At 37.2% G+C, this 20,922-nt stretch overlaps 3 protein-coding genes across 6 annotated transcripts; 2 read left to right on the top strand and 1 right to left on the bottom strand.

The window, feature by feature from the left end:
- The first annotated feature begins 793 nt into the window (after positions 1 to 793).
- Positions 794 to 6,265, top strand: LOC137708294 (uncharacterized). 3 transcript variants are annotated; one of them, XM_068447339.1, is made up of 9 exons: positions 794 to 1,127; positions 1,586 to 2,053; positions 2,139 to 2,310; positions 2,974 to 3,271; positions 3,816 to 3,888; positions 4,230 to 4,320; positions 4,935 to 5,014; positions 5,130 to 5,582; positions 5,750 to 6,265. In XM_068447339.1, exons 1-8 carry the CDS (start codon positions 1,053 to 1,055, stop codon positions 5,544 to 5,546), a joined length of 1,674 nt encoding a protein of 557 aa, XP_068303440.1. In that variant the 5' UTR covers positions 794 to 1,052; the 3' UTR covers positions 5,547 to 5,582; positions 5,750 to 6,265. The 3 variants fall into 3 exon arrangements, with proteins under 3 accessions (XP_068303440.1, XP_068303439.1, XP_068303441.1); XM_068447338.1 differs by having other exon boundaries at positions 1,577 to 2,053; XM_068447340.1 differs by lacking the exons at positions 4,935 to 5,014; positions 5,750 to 6,265 and having other exon boundaries at positions 1,577 to 2,053; positions 5,130 to 5,226.
- A 681-nt stretch (positions 6,266 to 6,946) lies between these two features.
- LOC137708049 (uncharacterized) lies at positions 6,947 to 11,391 on the bottom strand. 2 transcript variants are annotated; one of them, XM_068447027.1, is made up of 12 exons: positions 11,324 to 11,391; positions 11,037 to 11,172; positions 10,855 to 10,937; positions 10,647 to 10,722; positions 10,439 to 10,506; positions 9,793 to 9,874; positions 9,576 to 9,700; positions 9,398 to 9,481; positions 8,804 to 8,950; positions 7,773 to 7,881; positions 7,572 to 7,691; positions 6,947 to 7,332 (listed from the first exon to the last, which is right to left on the bottom strand). In XM_068447027.1, the coding sequence occupies exons 2-12, from the start codon at positions 11,122 to 11,124 to the stop codon at positions 7,256 to 7,258; spliced, it is 1,059 nt and encodes a 352-aa protein (XP_068303128.1). In that variant the 5' UTR covers positions 11,125 to 11,172; positions 11,324 to 11,391; the 3' UTR covers positions 6,947 to 7,255. The 2 variants fall into 2 exon arrangements, with proteins under 2 accessions (XP_068303128.1, XP_068303129.1); XM_068447028.1 differs by having other exon boundaries at positions 9,576 to 9,688.
- A 7,752-nt stretch (positions 11,392 to 19,143) lies between these two features.
- LOC137709118 (F-box/kelch-repeat protein At3g23880) lies at positions 19,144 to 20,478 on the top strand. The gene is made up of 2 exons (XM_068448243.1): positions 19,144 to 19,167; positions 19,402 to 20,478. The coding sequence occupies exons 1-2, from the start codon at positions 19,144 to 19,146 to the stop codon at positions 20,476 to 20,478; spliced, it is 1,101 nt and encodes a 366-aa protein (XP_068304344.1).
- The last annotated feature ends 444 nt before the right edge of the window (positions 20,479 to 20,922 follow it).

The following is a 20,922-nucleotide window of genomic DNA, read 5'->3' as shown; positions in this document are numbered from 1 at the left end:
AAGGAAACGCTTGTTTCGATGATTCCTTCCCCTCTTCAAACTCAAACTCTGATTTATTATGACATAGAGAAATCTTTGATAAGTAATCATTTAATTTTCACTTTACCAGACAATCGAATATAATATGAAAATTGATAGAAGGAGTTTTTGAGTTTATCCATCGTAAAATATTTTAGTTATTTTGTAAAAAAATTGTTAGTGTGCTCGTTAAGTGAATGAGTTAGTTTGACAAAAATACCCTTCAGAAGGTGGTCACGTGATCGTTCATATAACAATTTAACGAAAATATTAATAATTTTTTCATTGAAAGATCAAAATGGACAAACTTAGAAACCAAATTATCCAAAAACCAAAATGAAAAGCTGAAAAGACTTATTTCAAATAAAAAAGTAAGCATATCTAATTTAAAACTTAAAACATTTCGCTACTTAGTATTACAGTATAGTGATATTTCTATTCACTTGTAAGTGAAATGTTTTAGGTTTCGATTCTTGCTAAAGACGATGTTGAGCCACATATTGCTAACCCATTATAGAGCTAAGTCCACCTCCTTCTCTCGTGTAGGTAATATTTTTTCTTAAAAAAAAAAAAAACTTAAAACATTTCTAATTTAAAACTCAAAACAGGACCCCATAAAAAGCTATTTGATGTGTCATCCTTTTTGTCCCAAACCTTTGTTTGTACTAACAAGTTAAATTAAAGCAGCTAATCATGCTTAATTAATAACTAAACAAATCAAGTAGTAAAGTAAAGCAGAAGCAAAGGTAAAGTCAGAAAAGAGAATCCACCAGCATTGAGCACGCTGATTACGTTGGCGGGGATTATAAAGACAAAAACGATTTAAAAGTTCCCAAATCCAAAAGGAACAAAATTCGATTTAATATTTGATAATTTTGATTCATGTCCGATCACAATTTGTTGTCGCCGTCATTGCCACTGTATTCTATGCTTTTCAATTTATGCTCAATTTTGGTGACTGCCAGCTGAAAGCAGACTCTCAGTTTTCCAAATTAGGGTTTTTTGGGTTCCATTTTTGGTAAAGTTCTCTGGTTATGACGGAGAATTCAGCTTCCGAGCTTCGGCAGGGTGAGGAATTGACTTTGGAGAGCTCCTCCGATCAGTCCCAGGTGAGTTTTTGCCCCAGATTATACTCTGCAGTAGTTTCAGAAGTAAAGTTTTGATTTTTTCTGTTTGTTTCCTGCTTTTCCTGGGTAACCAAACAAAGTGTTAGTATTTGCTTTTGTCTAGTTACTCTGAATTGGAAAATGATAACTTTAACAGGGTTATTCTCAAAAGATGATTTTTTTGGTTCTTTGTTGCTGAAATTTGGTTTCCATGACTTCCATTAGTGAAAACCACTTTGAGTTATATACTTATATGCACAAATTACATTGCTTTCTTGTTTTTAGCATATCGGACTTCGGTTTCTCGACAGTTCAGATGTGGATATAATCATATAAAGTTTTTTATTTTAGTTGTTGTCCATGTATTTACTTGTGGTGAAGTGATTGGACACTATAACATTTCTGATTTTCGATCTCATTGTTGAATTGCATAGTGATGGAATCGTTTGAAGGTTTTGCAGATTCATGATCAAAAGTTAAAGAATGAAGAAACCTTGTTGGTTCAACAGTCTAGACGACCAAACCTTTCCTCATTGCAAATACCGGCAAGGACACTGGAAAGTAGTTTGTCCACTTTTACGAGAATTGATATTCCCTCTGCGCCAAGTCCAAGTTCTAGTAGAGTTGGACTGCCACCTAGGCCACATTCAGCTAAGATCAAATCAACGGTGAAAAATCTGTTTCCTCAAAAAAGCTTTAGGGTGAAAAATTTGCCCCTGGATGGTGAGAAGACCATTCTCATTGTACCGGACACCCCCCCATCAGATAGTCCTTTGGAAAAGCCTTCTACTTCGCGGTCTTTCTCCCTTAATAAGGTTTTCTTCTCTACATCAATGAAAGGGACACATTCTTTACCAGTTACACCAAGTGCAAATCTGGGTTCTGAGACTGGGCAGGGAAGACATATGGAGAGTCATTCTGATTATCCTGTAAGTGATTCTAATTTACTGTTTTCATGTACCAGTGCCCAGTTTAGAAATTCTTGTGTCACACTAAAAATGAATTTTGTTTCAGAGAATTGAAGCTAAGCATCATATGTCCCGCTCATTCTCAGTTCCAGTAAATATTACAGGCAGAAGTTTAAGGCGGATGGATTCTGGAGGCATGATCCGTGTAATTTCAGCAACTCCACGTCCTTCAGCAGTTGTGGGTGCCTCACCAAATGCTGATCCAGCACTGGAAACTGGTAAATGCTACCTCTTGTCATGAAAAGAATTTGAAAATTTTGGCTTCTAGGAGATTGAGCATATATGGTTAATATACTTTTGTTCAAGTATTACATGCAATAATCATGCTGGAAGGAAGAATGAGCATATTCACGAACCTCTCCTACAGGCATGATTACTGCATAGATACTCCTACGGGTGTCAAAATTTGGCTAGTAAGAGAATGAGAGAATATTCACAAACCTCTGCTACGGGTGTTAAAACTTTGGAAGTATAGTACATATTATACTCCAATAGACTTTCTATTGGTTTATGTTCCTTCACTTGCAACTGGGAATGCCATTCGTAGTTTTCAAATAAGAAAAATTCAAGGCCAAGGTTTTCAAATTTGCTCGGTTGAAGTTTGAACCATTAACTTTTATCAAATTCTTACAGATTTATTATTTACTTTTCCCACTTTTTTTTTTAATTTATTATTATTAAGGGAAGGGGAGGATTCGAAACTATTACAAAATTTAGGGGAGGAGAAAGTTTTGAACCCGAGACGCATGGGTGGAAACTCAACACCCTATCCACTAGGATATCCACATGCATTACTAAGCCCACTTTGAGTGCTTCTTAAAGTTTTGTATTATCTAAGACATATATACAACTGTAATTTATGAATGATAACTGGCCTTCAGCTACTGAAGATTCTGGTGAGGATATTCCCGAAGAAGAAGCAGTTTGCAGGATTTGTTTGGTTGAGCTCGCAGAAGGTGGTGATTCTCTTAAAATGGAGTGCAGTTGCAAAGGAGAGCTGGCGCTTGCTCACAAAGACTGTGCAGTAAAGTGGTTTAGCATTAAAGGAAACAAGACCTGTGATGTCTGCAAGCAGGATGTCCGAAACTTACCTGTAACACTACTCAAAATACACAATCCTCAAACTGTTACTAGACGACCACCAACAATAATGGAGCAGAGGGAAGTTCCTCGTTACAGGCAAGTCCCAACTTTTCTGACGTTCATAATGATCCCACATTCCCAGCATGGCGTCATAGTTATGACTCATTGTAAAAGAGTCATAAGGCTCCATGTTTCCAAATTTAAAAGAAATGCATGTGGTCTGTTCACCACATAAAATGTTTCTGCTAAAAGAAAAACTACCACACAACCACCTCCCTCCCAAGTAAAAATGAAGAGAGAAGACAGGTGTTATGCTGTTGTATCTATGAAATGTTCATAGATATCATCACATTACTATGTTAGTAATTCTGGTTACTTGATGGCTGACTAAACTATGCTCCGTTAATTCACCATGTTTTGTTCTTCATTTTCACTTTTAATATGAGTTACTCTTCTGATCAAATGGATTTTCACACGTCTTCTACAACTCCTGTTAAGCGCATAGAAAAAAAAAAAAATGAGTCAAACATATCACTCGGCACATTTTCCAGAAACTTTTGGTATCATGCTCTTTGTTGACACTTGAGCTATTATCATTCTGAGTTTGATTTTGGATTTTTCCTTGTTCCATGCATGACAGGGTCTGGCAGGATATACCAATTCTTGTCCTGATCAGCATGCTTGCGTATTTCTGCTTTCTGGAGCAACTTCTGGTATGTTTTATGCTTTTTTACTATAAACTCAAACTCTTCATTAATAGAATCATAGTTAGGGTTGTACGCTCGCTCTTGCTGGCAAAGAGAAAATTCGACTAGATTCTGAAAGTCACCTCAGTTGTTCAATCATACTTCATATTGTCCTTGATCTGAGCCTGATTTTGTCAAGATTTAATAATTTAACAAACATAACTTACGGGAGGCAACATGGCAGTGCATTTTAGAAAATTTTCTTAACCTCAACAACTTACCAGTTGCGGTTTCTACATCTATGGTGGTTGTTTAAACATTTGTATGAACATTTTACTTGTGACGTTTTCTTTTTTCGTTCTGAACAGGTATCTGACTTGGGCCCTCGTGCTCTTGCCATTTCTTTACCCTTCTCTTGTGTTTTAGGTCTCCTTTCATCCATGATTGCATCCACAATGGGTAAGTTTTTTCTTCCTTTTACTATCAGTATGTTTTTAGTTTTCTGTCCTTTCATTTCAAAAAAGATACTGCCATACAGCTCAATTATTTTCCCCAACCCATCTGTGAAGTTACTAATTTCAATCCGTTCTCTTTAGTAAGAAATGGAAGCTTTGTCATATCAAGCTTTAGTTAGGTAATATTTATCTGCACCCTTTGAAGAATAGAGTCGTGGCATCTATTGCCAACTTGAATTTTATATTGTCAATCCGATATGGCCTCGAAAGTTGAGGGGACAAAAAGGAACATCAAATCTTAAAACCATAAAAGTACACTGGATAAAAAGTACCCTAGGAGTTCATTTTGGACAATTGAAAGAATAAAGGAGGAAAATCAGGAATTTTGAGACGTGAGAAAAATATTATCCTAAGGAATTACGTTCTATAACGGCTTTTTTTTCTTTCAATGAAATGACCAGAGTGGTCCTTTACTGAGCAACTCATGAGTCATGATGTTTCCTACTCTCTCATTCCGCCCCCTTTCAAGCTCTATTTTTGCTTCAAATACTTGGAGCATTCTATTTTTTCATGAATTATAGTTGAAATACGCTACCTGATTATGCATGATGGTGGCAGTGAGCAGGAGCTACATATGGGCTTATGCCTCCTTCCAGTTTGCCATTGTGATCCTGTTTGCTCACATATTTTATACTGTTGTAAGCAGAACCGATTTCTTTCAAGAATTTATAGACCCCACGTTTTCCTTTCTTTTCCTTGTTCTTCGTATTCTATTGGTCTCTGATGCAGCTTCTCATGTTCACTCACCGGCAGCTTAATGTAAATCCAATTCTCTCGGTTCTACTTTCTTCATTCACCGGGTTTGGGATTGCAATCAGCACGAATTCCCTTCTGGTGGAGTATCTTAGATGGAAAACCAGCAGACAACTGCAATCTTCCCATCAACACACTAGCAATGCATTGCATCGGCATGAACTACAACTGCAGCAGCACCGGCAACAGCACCAGCAGTGGCAGCAGCAAGAAGAGCAATATCAACGCCAATACCAGCAACAACGACGGCAACAATTGATGGAAGATTCACATAATCAGTACCAGCAACTACAACGACAGCTGCAGCAGCAAGAAGAAGAGCATCGTCGACACCAACAGGAGCAACAGCTGCAACAGTTTGACGGAGATCTAAATACTGATGGTTCCAGGCAGCTAGAAGTTAGACAGGGCGCATAGTTCATAAAGATTGAGCAATTTTGGCTTCTTTGAGAGGTAAATTTGAGCTCTGTATACTGAAGATCATTCCTCTTTTCCCATGCACATTAACATTTAATAATTTTGGTAAGATGGGGCAGCTGACCTTCTCTTTTCCTTGCCAGCCATGTAAAATCTGTATTTACTTTTAATATGATTGCTTGTTTTATTTGAACTTTTTGCAGATTTTAAAGGTTATACGATCGGGAATCAGAGACTCAAATGGCGAGTAACCTAACAAGAGGAATGTTGTAGAAATACTCAGATTCTTAGGCAAGGCAGACCTGATGGTATGTTGTATTCACCTGCCTTTGTGCTCGACTCCTTTACCAACATTATTGTAAGCGGAAACATCTCGGGCACAACGAGGTACTCCCTGCCAAAGAGAAAGTGAAATGCCCTGTCTTGATGGACCGTCAAATCTTGACAGTAGCGACGAGAAATTTACAAAGTTTATCTTCTCATCTTGTCTCTGTCCTTTTAAGGAACGAAGCTTTCTTGTAAGGGTTTTGCAAAGTCTGTGCCCCTTGCGCAAGCAGGGTTTACGCTTTTGGGGTTGTTTCACTTTAGTCGTCCAAATTATTTTTCCTGACAAGTTGGTCTTTAAATTTTTAGTGTGCACGAATGAGGAACAAGGTTTTAAAAGACACTAGACGCTACTTGGGCGGTGGGTTAGGACGTAGGCAGACTAGGGAGATGTAAGCAAGTTATTATATATTGTATAATTAAATGCCTATTTATATTAAAAAAAAATACATAATTGTATTGGGATATATAAATTGTAAAATAAAAATGACATATATATTATAAAGTATTAAAACATATTGAAAATATGATAAACAATCATATAATGAGTGTTGACTCGAGTAGTGGCGACCTAGGTAGGTCTAGGTGTGCTAGGTGGGCGCCTAGGCTTACTAGGCAAGACGTCTAAGCAATTTAAGCGCTTTTTTATTTTCAAACGTCTAAAAATTAATCACGTCAGTGATCAGCCATGTAGCGTCTATGCAGGACTTTAGCAAAGCTAGGTAGAGATTTTTAAAAGTGAGATTAGGACAACAATGACGCTTGTTACAGAAGTTGACATAAATGAATACGCCTGGGCGCGAAGCAGGTCGGCCCAGGTTTTGGACAGAATTGCACATCACATTAACTTATAAGTTTGAACATTCTTCAAAACGAGTAACCGCCGATACCGTCTTTGGTAACGACGGTAACTCATCACACACATCACCGGCCTCGATTGTTAGCAGAATTCAATTGAAGATAATTCCCATAGAGTGCAAGAATTTGATAAATGGAACGAGAAATTTTTTCTACAAAAAGTTAATAGCAAGAGCTTAGAACTGCTCTTAACATCTCAGCAAAATTTGAACAGTGCCTAAATCGAAACTACGTAAATTGAAGGAATCTGTAAAGAATCCTGCGTGTATCAATTTAGCTACAACAACCATGAGTTTCCCTCCGGCAGATCAAAAACTATAATAATAACATGTATAATGAGATGCCAATGTATTTTCACATATTGGTCATCACCACTAAGAGGGGGAGCAAAAAAGTGAGTTACATGAGCAGTAATGCACATTTCAGCTCTCGCCTCCGTTTTACATCCAATGTCACTTGCTAACCGGAAACGTTAGTGTCCATCTGGAGATGCGCTTGAGTAAATTGTATTAGCAGACTCCCAGAGTTTATCGCAGTACACTTCTAGCATGTGGTTTGGCCGTCAATGCTTCAACAAACCTGTACATCCATCTGTCTAGCAGTCCTGATGCAAGAGAAGGAATAACAGAGTTAAATGGAATGGGTAATTAATGAAAAAAACACTCCCATCTGCAACAAAATATGGTACAAATGGAAGCTTCAACTTCGATGGCCTAGACTCTGACATAGAGCAGATCGATTAGTTGGAACTTCAATAAGCAGAAACGGAAGTTCCAAATCCACGGTATATTTTGATAATGTTGACTTAAATAAAATGATACAGAATGAGCGAAAAACACAAACCTGTCAAAGCAAAGGTACCGCCCAATACAGCACAAAGCCGAGTGATGAAATGGAGAAAACTGCGGCGTTCTTCTTTGATAGTTACAGTAATTGGTGAGAGATCATACAGGAAGTATACAGCTGGACACAAACAAACAGGGTCGATAATTAACACCATGAACTCAATAAAAGGGACAGACAAATAAACTTCTTATAACCGACCTGGCCATGTCCTATCAAACTGCTTCATAGGAGAGAAATATTCTGTGACAGAGAATTGGTTGGTTGGCAAAACTTCTTTTGAGATATACCTATATTCAGTTGGAACAATCTGCACGGCAACGAAAGCAAACATTTTCAGCATAGATCATCAAGCTTGCTAATTTATTCACGAAAACCGTCTATAAAGAATATATCAGAACATGAAACAAATCCTTCTGGTTTTCTTTTCCTAGCAATTGGATCGTTTGAAAACATTAGTTTGAAGACAGATGCTTAATATTTCTAAAAACGAATCCTCTGAATCCTCTTCACGTTCACGACTTATGGTGCTGAACTATATCAAAACGCCTACTGACAAATGAAGCAAAACTCCCATTACACTTTGATAAGGAACTAACCAATTAACAATACAAAAATCAGATCAAATAACTAATATTTGGTTGGTAATGACATTGACACACATGTTTGATTGACTTTTTAATTCTAAAGGTAAGGAGTACACATGTCATGCCTCGCTGTTGAGGCAGAAGAACTGACAGGATACAGCCCCGGGAAGTGTAGAACTTTCTTATAGACGTTAGGTATAATTATTGTGATAAAATCAATTCAGGTATCCATTTCTGAACAGAGACATAATTATTAATTCGAGAAAAAGGTAACGAATACCATTACTCAATGTATTTCGGCATTAGTAAAGTATTGCAAACCACTTAATGAAAGAAACAGTACAAATTCTTGATGGGAAAGACAAGTCCTTGGCTAGTATGCCTTTTTGGATGCAAGCCTCTTCCTAGCCGGGAAACTTTCTTGCTTTGAATCTCACCTATCTGAGTTAAAATATGGGACAACTACTTTATCTTCCAGAAGTAACAGAAGGGAAAGAAAAAATAGCGTTCATTTTAAGGCTTAGACTCAAGCAAGCATTCTTGCACAGACGTGCATGAAATAGGCCAGTGTATATTGCAGATACCAGATATTTAAATCTACCAAATAGCTGTATATTAACCCAGATGAAGTTCAAGTATTCAAACCTTTATATAATATTTGAATGTGCCACTTGTGTCATGCAAAATTCGGTCTGTCCCATCAAGTGGGTTGTGAATTCCTGGATATTTTGGGCCAAACGACAAGTCATGTATGATGTGGCTTACATTTACATTTCTAGATCCTTCAAAAATCTGCACAGAAACAGTTAGTTGGAAGCTGTAATAAACTAGAGTAGCGAGCTTTAAAGATATGCTATAGTAAAAAAAGCTAGTTGGCACAATACTGATCCACAAAGCACCCCCATGATACAAAAATTGAGACAGACAAGTTTACTCAAGCGTCTTCAATCCCCATATCATTTCGAAACCCAAAAAGTTGAAAAAAGATTAAAGATATCTAATAGGATTTAAACAAGAGTTTATCAAGTCAAAATGAACCGATCCTATGGTTTGGCAGTTCAAAATGCCAAAAACCAAATTTTATCAAAATTTTCATTCAGGGGACGATAATTTGGATCAACCATAAGTACTTCAGACCAGGCACATCACTTTGCATGTTCTAGAACACATGGAATTCTTTCACCACAAAATAGAAAGAAATTGGAGGGAGAAGAAAACAAGATATTAAGGCAAACTAACCATTTGCGCAGCAAAAATGTTTAACCCATGAACTGATATATGAAAGTTTCCAGCAACCCTTTGGACATCTAAAACACCAAAAACCTGCAGCAAAATTTTATATCAGATATATGCAATATCAGAAGGAGCAAGTGCAGTTCATTAGTACAAAAAATGGAGATCTGTGTTATGAATATACCCGGCATCCTTCTCCATTTGCTATTGCATGCTTTACCCTCTTGATAAGATCTTCTGCAGCTTGATCAAAAGCTCCTTGTGGATAAACTTCCTTGTCCTTATCGTCATGATGATCTTTGCCGTCATCTGGCCAAGGTTCTTTATCAGAAAACGAAAATCTAAAAAGCAAGACATACAATCATAACAAAATGTGATATGTAATGCAACACAGATGTTACCGTGCTTGTGAGAATGCTCCTTTTCAACAAGGTCAGACACATATTCAGTGCCAATGATGTGTCCATGACTGTTCAGGCGAAGCTGCAGCCACTCTAAACTGGTTAGGAGAATAACTATGAGAGAAGGGAAGGACAGAGACAGATCACAAGTTGCCAATTTTGAAAACTAAATCTTACTATATAAATGCATGGGTAAAGGTAGTCTAATAGCTATGAGATTATAATAAAAATTTAAGACAGTGGATCAAAGGAAAGAACAAAAATAGTCATCACTACCAACCGATGATGGCCCAGCAAAGAATCACCAGAAAAAAGGCTTGAGAAAGCACTAAGTAAAGGAAGATCCAAAGAATCCCATACGAAGTGGTGCAGGTTAAACGAATTATGTTCGCTTGAATCAAAGTCTCATACTTGAACAGTTAAATTGGTACCTAACAAACAATGTGCAGCATGCGTATGACAAACGTGAAGATAAGACTTAGAAGCCAAAACCTTTGTAATACATTCATAAAAGTTTAAACAGATATAACACTTTTTCTATCATTGTACAAATGCAGTTCTTTACTTTTTGACATGAAACACCATATCACATTGCACCCCAATATCAAGAAAAGGAAAATACATAAGAATCAATAAAGTCTCTTACTTTCCATATGTTTGTATCAAGATCTACTTCATGCTTGCCTGACATATCGACTGCATCAACACTCAAGACTGCAATCAAACGTTGAAACCCGAAGATTATCATCACACAAAGCTACCAAATGATGAACATATTAGCCTACAAAGAAATCGGCATTCACTTAAATAGCAAGAGATAAAAAAATAAAAAAAAAATAAAAAAACATGCTAACCATCACAAGGTAAAGCTGGAAATGTCATATTTATGTGAATCGGAAGAGTCTCTCCGCGCTTCAAGTCTACAGACATCTGCCAAAAACACAACTTTTTCAATTAGACAACTTACAATCTCTTGGCAATGGCATTTCTTTCAATTCATTACCCACTTATTTACCTTACAAAATCCCCCAAAAACAAAAGCAATGCATTCGAAATTCGAACCTGATGGACGGTATATGTAGTGAGATAATATCTAAGCTCGTGCACAAACAATGTCGCCATTATAAGCAGCCCAACAACAGAAACTACAAAATAAAAAATAAAAAAGCCAATAAATTTCCAATCCAAAACACAACTCACAAAAAACCCAAATACGAAACCAAGACGAAAATCTGAAGAATTACCGAGTGCCCCCGATTGTGTTTTCTGCAGCAAGTGCTCCTCCGCCCGAGGAAACGCATCCAGGCTCTTTAACGCTTGTTTAACCCCCATTTTTTACCGCGATTTTCACCAACAACAACCGATAAAGTTACACAAATCCTGCATCATTTCAAAATTTTCAACTTTTGAAGCATCAAAAACTTACTCGGATTCAATGATTCCAATCAAATCAAAATCAAGGTGCTTTTTTAGAGAGGGAGAGGAGAGAGGATCGGATTTAATTGGAATTGAAGGATGGAGGGAGGCGTACTAGTAGATTTTTTTTTAATGAATCGCCCAAATTTTGCGTTCCGGAAGACCGAAGACCGAAGTCTGGAGAATCGTAGCTGTTGGACTCCGCTGCTTTTATAGTTCTGAGTTGGGTTATGGTGCGCGCGCGTCTAACTTAGTCTTCTCCTGAGCTCGCGCCTCCTTCTTAACTATTTTAATTTCTTCAAGATTTCTAGGGTCATTTTCTTTTGGAATAAATTATAGTAATGCTCTATCAACTTTAATTTAATTGGAGTCTCTTAATCAAAAATTCATTACTATTGGTTCATCAACTCATCAAAACATGCAACTATAGTCTCTCAATTAAAAATTCATTACCAATGGTCCATCAACTTTAATTCAAATGGAGAAATCGTCTTTCCACTTTAACCAAATTTGAGAAATGGTCTCTCAAGTTTAACTTAATTGTAGCAATGCTCTTTCTAACATAACTCATTTTGACAAAATTCTGACAAAGTTGACGAAAATGACCATAACTATACATTTTGATGAGTTAAGGAACCAACGGTAATAGATTTTTAGTTGAGAGATCATTGCTCCAATTTGATTAAAATTAAGGGACCATTGCTACAATTTACTGTTTTCTTTTGCATAGTTGATTAAAAAAAAACTTGAGGGTAGTCAACTTTTTGTTGGGAATTTTTTTTTTTTTAAAACAAACAATATTATATACACTAAAGGGTGGATGAGTGTGCTAAACCTCATAATGAGGATAGCAATAATGTGGCACAAATTCGTTTTTGGCGACAATCAAATCTAAGATATTTGACTTACAAGTGAGGAAGAATACCTCTGAATTGTAGTACAAAGTGGTGTTGGAAAATTTTATATGAATTCATATAATCTCACTCTAACAAGTGGCCCTTTACCACAGTAGTGGAGAGAAGTGTTACTCTTGCACCACGGCATGGGTTTAAACCCCGTTGGCTCCCAAAATTTAATAAAACTAAAATTTATCAATAAACCCACACAATCTTTATCTTATGTTAAAACCTTAAAACGCTTTCTAAGAGAAAAACAAACTTTTTCTACCAATGCATAGTGAAGTTTTGAATCTTCCAACTAATGCATGAATTGGTTTATGCAAGTTTTTTCCATTTGATTTAAATTTTTTTAGGGTTTATGAACAAGAATTCGGTGATTGTAGAGTTTCTTATATTTATGTGTCTTCTTTCTGCTTGATGTTTGATTAAAATGTTTGATTAAAACGTTTTCAGTTCACAAGACCTTAACGAACTTGAAGGCTGTAAGTTTTATTCGAGCAGAGATGTCTACATTCAAAGGTTGCATCACTTATAGTTTGTGTCTGTTTCTATTCGTATGTTCCCTTGAATCGCATCTTCTACTTTTAAACTAAATTCATTTTAGGCTTAAGATTAAATTTAGTTATGGTTGTGTGTGTGGTCATTGCCACAGTTCCTAATGCAATCTTTGGGAGTCTAAGTGCTTATGAAAACTGAAGAGTTGAGATTGTTCTTGCCTTCTTGAATGGTAGAGAGATGAAATCCAAGCCCTTTGACTAAGTAGCCATGTCTAAGTTCAATTAATAATGAAAACAAGTCTTTTCTGTTTATAACGGTGTCACTGGTCTTTCATCTCTCAAAATGACTCTTAGGAAGAAGAACCCCATACAATGGTGTCACTGGTTTTTCATCTCTCAAAATGGCTCTTAGGAAGAAGAACCCCATAGAATGGTTAGATCTTCCATCTCTCAAAAGGACATTAAGTTGTAAGAATACAAAAATTTTAGCAGAACTATAGCACGTTTGTGTAAAAATCATTGTGAGTGTTCTATATAAGAAAGAAGGAAGGAAGGAATCACTCGCCATTTCAGTGTCAGACATACTCCACAACATAATGGGATTTCTAAGAGACTAAATAGAACTTTGCTCGAGAAAGTTTGTTATTTGGTGTCTCAAGCTAAGTTGCCGAAGAGATTTTGGGTAGAAGCTCTAACCTATGCATGTCGTATTTTGAACCGATTGCCATCTGCTACATTAGAGCGGAAAAATACCAATTGAATTGTGGTTTGGAGAACCAGCTCAGGATTATGATAAACTTTGATTTTTTGAATGCAATGCTTACATTCATGGGAAGGAAAATAAATTGGATCCACGAGCAAAGAAAGTTGTATTTATGGGATTTAATAGTAATGTGAAAGGTTTTAGACATTGGTGTCCTGAGTTGAATAAGATTATAGTTAGCAGAGACGTGATGTTTGATGAAAGTTACATGAAGTTAAAAGAAGATGTTCAAATGGTAGAGCTTGAGGAACAAGTCATCATGAACTCAAAGCCAAGGGAAGAAGTTGTGGAAGAAGAAAGACAGGAGATCAACATGAATTTTAAGATAGTGTTCACGAAGAAGAGACAACACCAAAAAAACTGAAGACACAAGATAATTGCATAGCCAAAAGGAAGGGAAAAAGGGAAACATCCCTACCTACAAATACAAGGATTGCATGGCGTGCATGGTATATGCACTATCACATCCCGGCCGGGGCGGGACCACTTCCCGGACCTAACTCCACCGTAGCACGATATTGTCCGCTTTGGGCTTACCATTCCCTCACGGTTTTATTTTTGGGAACTCACGAGCAACTTCCCAGTGGGTCACCCATCATGAGATTGCTCTGGCCTCTTTCTCGCTTAACTTTGGAGTTCCTACAGAACCCGAAGCCAGTGAGCTCTCAAAAGGCCTCATGCTAGGTAGGGATGATAATATACATATAAGGATCACTCTCCTGGGCAATGTGGGATGTTACAATCCACCCCCTTAGGGGCCCGACGTCCTCATCGGCACACTACGGCTAGGGTTAGGCTTTGATACCAAATTTGTCACATCCCGGCCTAGGCGGGACCACTTCCCGGGCCCGACTCCACCGTAGCACGATTTATCTGCTTTGGGCTTACCATTCCCTCATGGTTTTGTTTTTGGGAACTTACGAACAACTTCTAAGTGGGTCACCCATCATGGGATTGCTATGGCCCCTTTCTCGCTTAACTTCGGAGTTCTTACGGAACCCGAAGCCAGTGAGCTCCCAAAAGGCCTCGTGCTAGGTAGGGATGAGAATATACATATAAGGATCACCCCCCTGGCTTATGTGGATGTTACATGCACTGCTATAATTGAGGCTAAAATTCCCACAAACTTTGAAGAAGCATCAAACAGTGAAAAAGAGTCTATTTCATGAGGCAATAGATGATGAGATGTTTCCTCTTCACAAGAACAAAACTTGAGAATTGGTGGAGATGTCTTAAGGAAGGAAAGCACTAGGTTGCAAGTGTGTTTATGCAAAGAAGGATGGAATGGATGACAAGAGCTTGGTAAGATTCAAAAGCAAGGTTAGTGGCTAAAGGATATGCTCAGAAGTAGGAAATGGATAATTACAATGAGATATTTTATCCTGTGGTTAAGCACTCCTCCATTCAAATATTGCTTGTCCTAGTTGCACAATTCAACCTTGAGTTAGTACAACCAGACGTAAAAACTATATTCCTTCATATGAATTTGGTCGAAAAGATTTATATGAGACAACAGAGGGGCACCAAGAGAAATAAAAATAAAGATTGGTTTGTAAGCTCAAGAAATCTCTCTATAGTTTGAAGCAGTTGTCTAGGCAGTGGTGTTTAAGATTTGACAAGTTTTTGAAGGGTCAAGACTATACAAAAAGTCACTATGATCATTGTGTTTATCACATAAGGTTGAAGATGGTTCATTTATGTAGGCGACAAAGATAGACCAGTTGAAAGCACAAATGAAAAGGGAATTTGAAATGAAGGATCACAGTGAAGCCAATAAAATATTAGGAGTGAAGATCACAAGGGATTGACAGAAAGGTTTAGAGTGCTTCTCTCATAAGCAATATCTTAAGAACAAAAGTTTGGAGTAACAGAAGACATTAAGCGTGTGAGAACTCCATTAGCCTCTCATTTTAAGTTGAGCAGCAAAAATGTTTCAAAACAGATGAAGAAAAGATGAAGATGGAAGGTGTTCCATATGTTAATTTGGTTGGAGGATTAATGTATGTTATGATATGCATTCATCCTGATATTACACACGTAGCTACAATTGTCAATAGGTTCATGTTTAATCTTGGAAGAGAGCATTGGAATGCTGCTAAATGGATACTAAGGTATCAATACTACAACGAACAATGGCAAAATATCAACCACAGAAGCTATATACATGGCGATCCCTGAAGCCATCAAATAAGCAATTTGGACTCTGGGTTGTTAGGAGACTTAGGTGTGGAACCACACAATGGTATATTATGATAGTCAAAGTGCAATTTATTTGGCCAAGTACCAAGTACATCATCCAAGGACTAAGTACATTGATGAACGATACCATCTTGTGAGAGAAGTGATAGTTGAAGATGAGATTCGTCTCCAGAAGGTTGCTACAGAAGATAACCCAGCTGACATGTTAACAAAGGTGGTTAATGCAGCCAAGTTCAAGCACTGTTTGTATTTGGTGTAGATGAAGCAAGTTTGATCTTGCAATTATGGTGGAGCAACGGAAGCTGTTATGTTGGATGCCTTAGTATGGATTTCATGCCAAGGTGGAAATTGTTGGATTTGGCATTAAATCAACATGTGCCTAAACCAAAACAAGAATTAGGAAAGGTGTAGGACTGGGATAACTTGGACACATGTTATTATTGAATACAACTTTCTAGTTTGTTTTGGATTTGGTTTTAGTCTATGATTTGGTTTCCTATATTCTATAGGATTTCTATAAAACGCACGACATCTATTGTATAAATAGATGGCTTTGGGAGAGATTTTGTATGTGAGTTTGAGTGGCATAAGTTTGTATACGTGAGAGTGCTTTGTGTTTGTGAGTTCTCTTGTATTCGTTAATAATCAATAAAGCTTCCGTTAGGTACTCCTATATTGGAGGAACTCTAAATCGTGTTGTGTGTTTTATTTATTACTTGATTGTTTGGTCTAGTTTATGATGCGAGAATTATACGCACACAAATTAAACCCTCTTTTTGACAATTGTAGTAAGTATGTAAGTAGGGATCGTTCTGGACCGGGGATTAGGAGGGATTGTTAATCACTTGGATTTGACTCAAAAACGCTAAAAACAATATAAAACACTAAACTAGACTCAAAGAATGCGAAACTAAACGTTAAAACACTAAGACAGAATGTAAATATGAAATTGATGAAATGGTGTTGAAGTTTTCCTTCTTCGTGCTAGAATATTTTTAGTATAATGGCACAAATAAGGGTGTCGAATCCACAGGGACTAATTGGACCTAAACAACTACTTGTTTTGCAAAAACTCTATAAGAGAAATAAAACTAATCAATTTAGGCAGATTTGTTGTTGTAACTTGAAAGCACAAGAAAATGAAGTAGACACAAATAAATGAATCAACAACTAATGAAATGAGATAGCACAAATAGAGATGTAGCTAGATATTCGATTTCACCATTGCTAAGCCAAGTCCATGCTTGTTAAGTCAGATTATACTCATCCCTCTACTTATTTCTTGAGTTTGTTTCACTTAGATATGATCAGCCATATGATGTGTGGACTTGATCAAATGTCCCTAATCATGAACCTAATTGTGATGTGCAACTTTGGTTCCTAATCAAGAATATGTAGTGCATAAGAAACTTTCACAAAACCAAAGGGAACACTCGGCAGGATGTTTGCAAAACATTCCCTTCATTCATTCACATATCCACCAAGATTATGCATGATGTGTGCTTTAATCTTGGCTAAACAACCTGTGGTTAATTCAAATGATGATCAAGCACTAAAATTAACACACTAAGTCACAATTAAATCGGAGAATGAAACAAGAAATAGATAGATTAAATGAGAATTCTGAATTAACTACATGGCACTCTTGCAAGGCTACATCGAATCCCTAGAGAGAGATTAGTTACACTTCATGTTTACAAAAGGTTTGACATAAAAATATATAACATGAGTGAACATAGGATTAAGAAGAAAGAACCCTTGAAGCAAAACTGATGTCGAAAGAGGAAGTTCCTCATGGTACAAAACAAAGAGAATCAAAGAAACACCTAAACATTCCAACAACTCAAACTTGAATTGTATGAACGTTTAGGCCCTCTTATCTTCCTCTTCGTCGTAGCACAAGGTCTAAGGGATGTTGTTGGTGTGTTGAATGGATTGGGGAATTATGGAAATGGATGAGGAGTGGTGTTTGGATTATAAGAAGATTGGATGTGTTTGTGGTGTGTTGTGTATGAAAATGAGATGTGATTTTTGTGTATGAATGCATGGGTTTTTATAGGGGGAATGGGAGAATATGTGGGTGATTGTTTAAGAGTGAATGTGGTTGTTATGATTGAGAGTGCATGTGGATGAAATAATGATGGAAAAAGAGCTAGGTTGTTGGTGTGTGAATGCATGTGTTGAATTTGTGATGCAATGATGAAAGAGTAAGTGCATGTGTGTGTGAATGGTGGTGCAATGATGAAAGAGTAAGTGCATGTGTTGAATTGGTGGTGCAATGATGAAAGAGTAAGTGCATGTGTGTGTGAATGGTGGTGCAATGATGAAAGAGTAAGTGCATGTGTGTGTGAATGGTGATGCAATGATGAAATGATGAAGTAGGAAGGTGGAAATGCATGTGGCTAAGGGTTGTTGATTGGGCTAGAGGTTTTGCATGGCTCAAAGGATTGTTTGATTGGGCTAGGCCCTTTGTTTTATGTCCAAAGTGCATACAAGGCTTTCAAATTCGTCCAACACTTTGGCTCCAAGCATATGCTATCCATTCCAAGCCCAATTTTGCTCCAAAATGCTCCAAAATGCATCTTTTTGCTTCCTTAGCCATATGAACCTAAAAACACACGAAAATGGCTTAAACTACTAAAACAACTATGAATTAACAACATAGATGCACGAAAACAAGCTAAGTAAGTCGCCTAAATATGCTCCTATCAGTTTACAACAGGAACTTCTACTAAAATTTGAAGACAATTGAATGAAAAGCTGGTAGAAGTGCATAGCTTTCGAAGAAACAAAAGAACGAAGAAAGAAGCTAAGGGCCTGTTTGATACTTTATTTGAATCCAACTTTTCAACTCAGAAACACTTTTCAAGTTTTAGTCATTAAACAATTGTTTGGCAAGAATATTTTAAAAAACTGAACTTAAGACTAGCTAACTTAAAACTAGTCTACTCTCTAAAAACACCAAAAGTGAGTTTTTAGAGTACTTAAACTTAAATCTCACTCCTTTCTTTTCCCGCTCTCTTCCCCTCTCACTCCGAATCTCTCTCTCTCTTTTCTTCTATCCTTCTCTTTTTTTTTTTTCTTTTCTTCTTTCCCTCTCCTCAAATCCCCTCTCTTCGTTCTCTCTCTCTCTCTCTCTCTCTCTCTCTCTCTCTCTCTCTCTCTCTCTCTCTCCTCCTCATCCTCCTCTCTATCTCCTCTAATCCTCTCTATTCTTTCTCTCTCTTTCGATCCTTTCTTACTTTCTCTCATCCTCTCTCTTCTTTCTCCCTTCAACTCCCTCTCTTTGGATCTATTTGTTTAGTTTAAGTTTTAAGATTTAAAAATTTTAAATCTCATATAAAACAAGTTTTTGAGTCTTAAAGAAAATTGTTTTCAAGAGATATTCTTAAGAAATGTTTTGAGAAATAATGAATTTTTTTTAATAGGATACCAAACAGACCCTAAACGATCTCACGAAATTTGATTTGTCTATAACATTTTTTTTTTTTAGTTTTAATTTTTTTTATAATTGTACAGTTTAGAGAGTAAAATTTTTATTAAAATTATTTTTAAAGCTTGGGTGTAGTAATGAAATATGTGGGTTCATTCAGACATTCCCATTTTTTATATATAGTTCATGAAGTACCTTGTCGACACAATGCTTTCTGCAATGACAAAATCAGAGTGTTGTTCTTGTATTTACCGCCTTTTTCCAAGAATCTCCACTTCGAAACTCCCGCCAGCAGCTGGATGCAACACTACCACGGCGGACGGCCCCAGTAGCCCCCGGCAGCTGAAGCAACCTCCCCCCTCTGATGGTAAACTCCGTCAACGAGTACCTCTCATTGACTACAACGACATTATTATCGAGATCCTCTCGAGGCTCCCAGTCAGATCTTTACTCCAATTTCGGTGTGTATGCAAGTCATGGCGCGCTTTAATCTCCAATCCTCATTTCGTTACGAAGCACCTCAGCCACGCTGTACTCACATGCATGAACAACAACAGAACCTTCACCCTCTTTTTCTCATCCACGCGTATCCACTCCATTGTCCACGTCGCATTGACTGATCAGCAGAGTGATTCTCATGTTCGTGTTACAGGTAAAGAGCTTGATTTTCCAGTGAGGATCCCGGATATTGTTCTTACACGAATTGTGGGTTCCTGCAACGGCTTGATATGTCTACAAGTAAACTGCAACAAAATTATCATATGGAATCCTTGTACTGGGCAGTCCAAGGTATTACCAAAACCTCTTTATTCCGGTTCGCTGTTTTATGGATTCGGGTATGATTCCACCACGGATGATTACAAGGTAATCCGAGGATCGTCTAAAACAACACTTGGTTCTAAAGAAGTCACGATTCAAGTTTTCTCACTCAAATCCGATTCATGGAGGAGGAGTGCTGATGATGATCACGGCAATTATATTCACTTGAAAGGGAAGGGTTGCTTCTTAAACGGAGCTCTACATTGGGTAGAAGTTAGTATGGTTGCTTCGCGAATTTTGTCTTTCGATTTAGCAGAGGAGAAATTTAAGGAGATGTTACCATTGCCCTACCTTGGCAACAAAAACTGTGTCTTTGTGGGAGTTGGTGCTGGTAAAAATTGTCTATTTGTGTATTCTTACCCGATGGAGACGGATCTTCGGATATGGGTGATGAAGGAGTATGGAGTCGCAAAATCTTGGACTAAAGTCGTGAAAATTTCTTTGGATCAGATCCTACCTGAAGAGCGCAACGAATTTTTCAAGCCTCTATGCATTTTAGAGAATGATGAAGTTTTGTTGGACTACAAGCGAAACATATTGGCGTTGTATAATCCGAAGGGAAAGACATTTAGAAACATTGCTGTCGGGACTCAGTCAGAAGCCGCGGTTTACATGGAAACGTTAGTCTCGCCGGTTACCGGCAGGGGAACGGTCATCTGAATCAGACCAAATGTGAGCCCTTGCAATTGTTTCCTTCACACTTTTTGCTTCATTTCCTTCCCACATTAAGCATTGTATTAATTAGTGTATTCGACATGTGTATTTTGCCAATTTTTTTTCTTCCATTATATATGATTGCCTAATATGTTCCTTCGCACTAGAGATTTGATTAATCATATGTTTGATTGCAGACAGTTGTGTTTTTAGATATAAAATGAGCAGTAGTTTTCAGCTTAGTCAATTTGGCTTGCATGCATATAGCACTTTGTATTACAGTATAATGTTATTTTTATTCATTTATAAGTAAAAAGTTTTAGATTCAAATATTGTGAATGTTGAGTTCGATATCAATTTATTTCTCTCACCCCTTATTGTAAAATATTGTTATATCATTACTCGTCTCTACATACGATCTAACTATCAAATTAACTGTTATTTATCATT

This window comes from Pyrus communis, chromosome 11, assembly GCF_963583255.1.
Source record: "Pyrus communis chromosome 11, drPyrComm1.1, whole genome shotgun sequence".
NCBI lineage: Eukaryota > Viridiplantae > Streptophyta > Magnoliopsida > Rosales > Rosaceae > Pyrus > Pyrus communis.
The sequence above is the reverse complement of the archived record's forward strand: the minus strand, read 5'-3'. Positions and strand labels throughout refer to the sequence as shown.

What these genes read in the sequence shown, in the direction of transcription:
- LOC137709118 (XM_068448243.1), top strand. Translation starts at nt 19,144, where the DNA reads ATGTGGGTTCATTCAGACATTCCC. An exon ending in GGGTTCATTCAGACATTCCC is followed by an intron (nt 19,168 to 19,401) that starts ATTTTTTATATA and finishes CTCATTGACTAC; the next exon opens with AACGACATTATTATCGAGAT.
- LOC137708049 (XM_068447027.1), bottom strand. Translation starts at nt 11,124, where the DNA reads ATGGGGGTTAAACAAGCGTTAAAGAGCCTGGATGCGTTTCCTCGGGCG. An exon ending in TTGATACAAACATATGGAAA is followed by an intron (nt 9,875 to 10,438) that starts GTAAGAGACTTT and finishes GAGTGGCTGCAG; the next exon opens with CTTCGCCTGAACAGTCATGG. An exon ending in GTTTGATAGGACATGGCCAG is followed by an intron (nt 7,692 to 7,772) that starts GTCGGTTATAAG and finishes GTTTGTGTCCAG; the next exon opens with CTGTATACTTCCTGTATGAT.
- LOC137708294 (XM_068447338.1), top strand. Translation starts at nt 1,053, where the DNA reads ATGACGGAGAATTCAGCTTCCGAGCTTCGGCAGGGTGAGGAATTGACT. An exon ending in TGATCCAGCACTGGAAACTG is followed by an intron (nt 2,311 to 2,973) that starts GTAAATGCTACC and finishes ACTGGCCTTCAG; the next exon opens with CTACTGAAGATTCTGGTGAG. An exon ending in CTCACATATTTTATACTGTT is followed by an intron (nt 5,015 to 5,129) that starts GTAAGCAGAACC and finishes ACTCACCGGCAG; the next exon opens with CTTAATGTAAATCCAATTCT.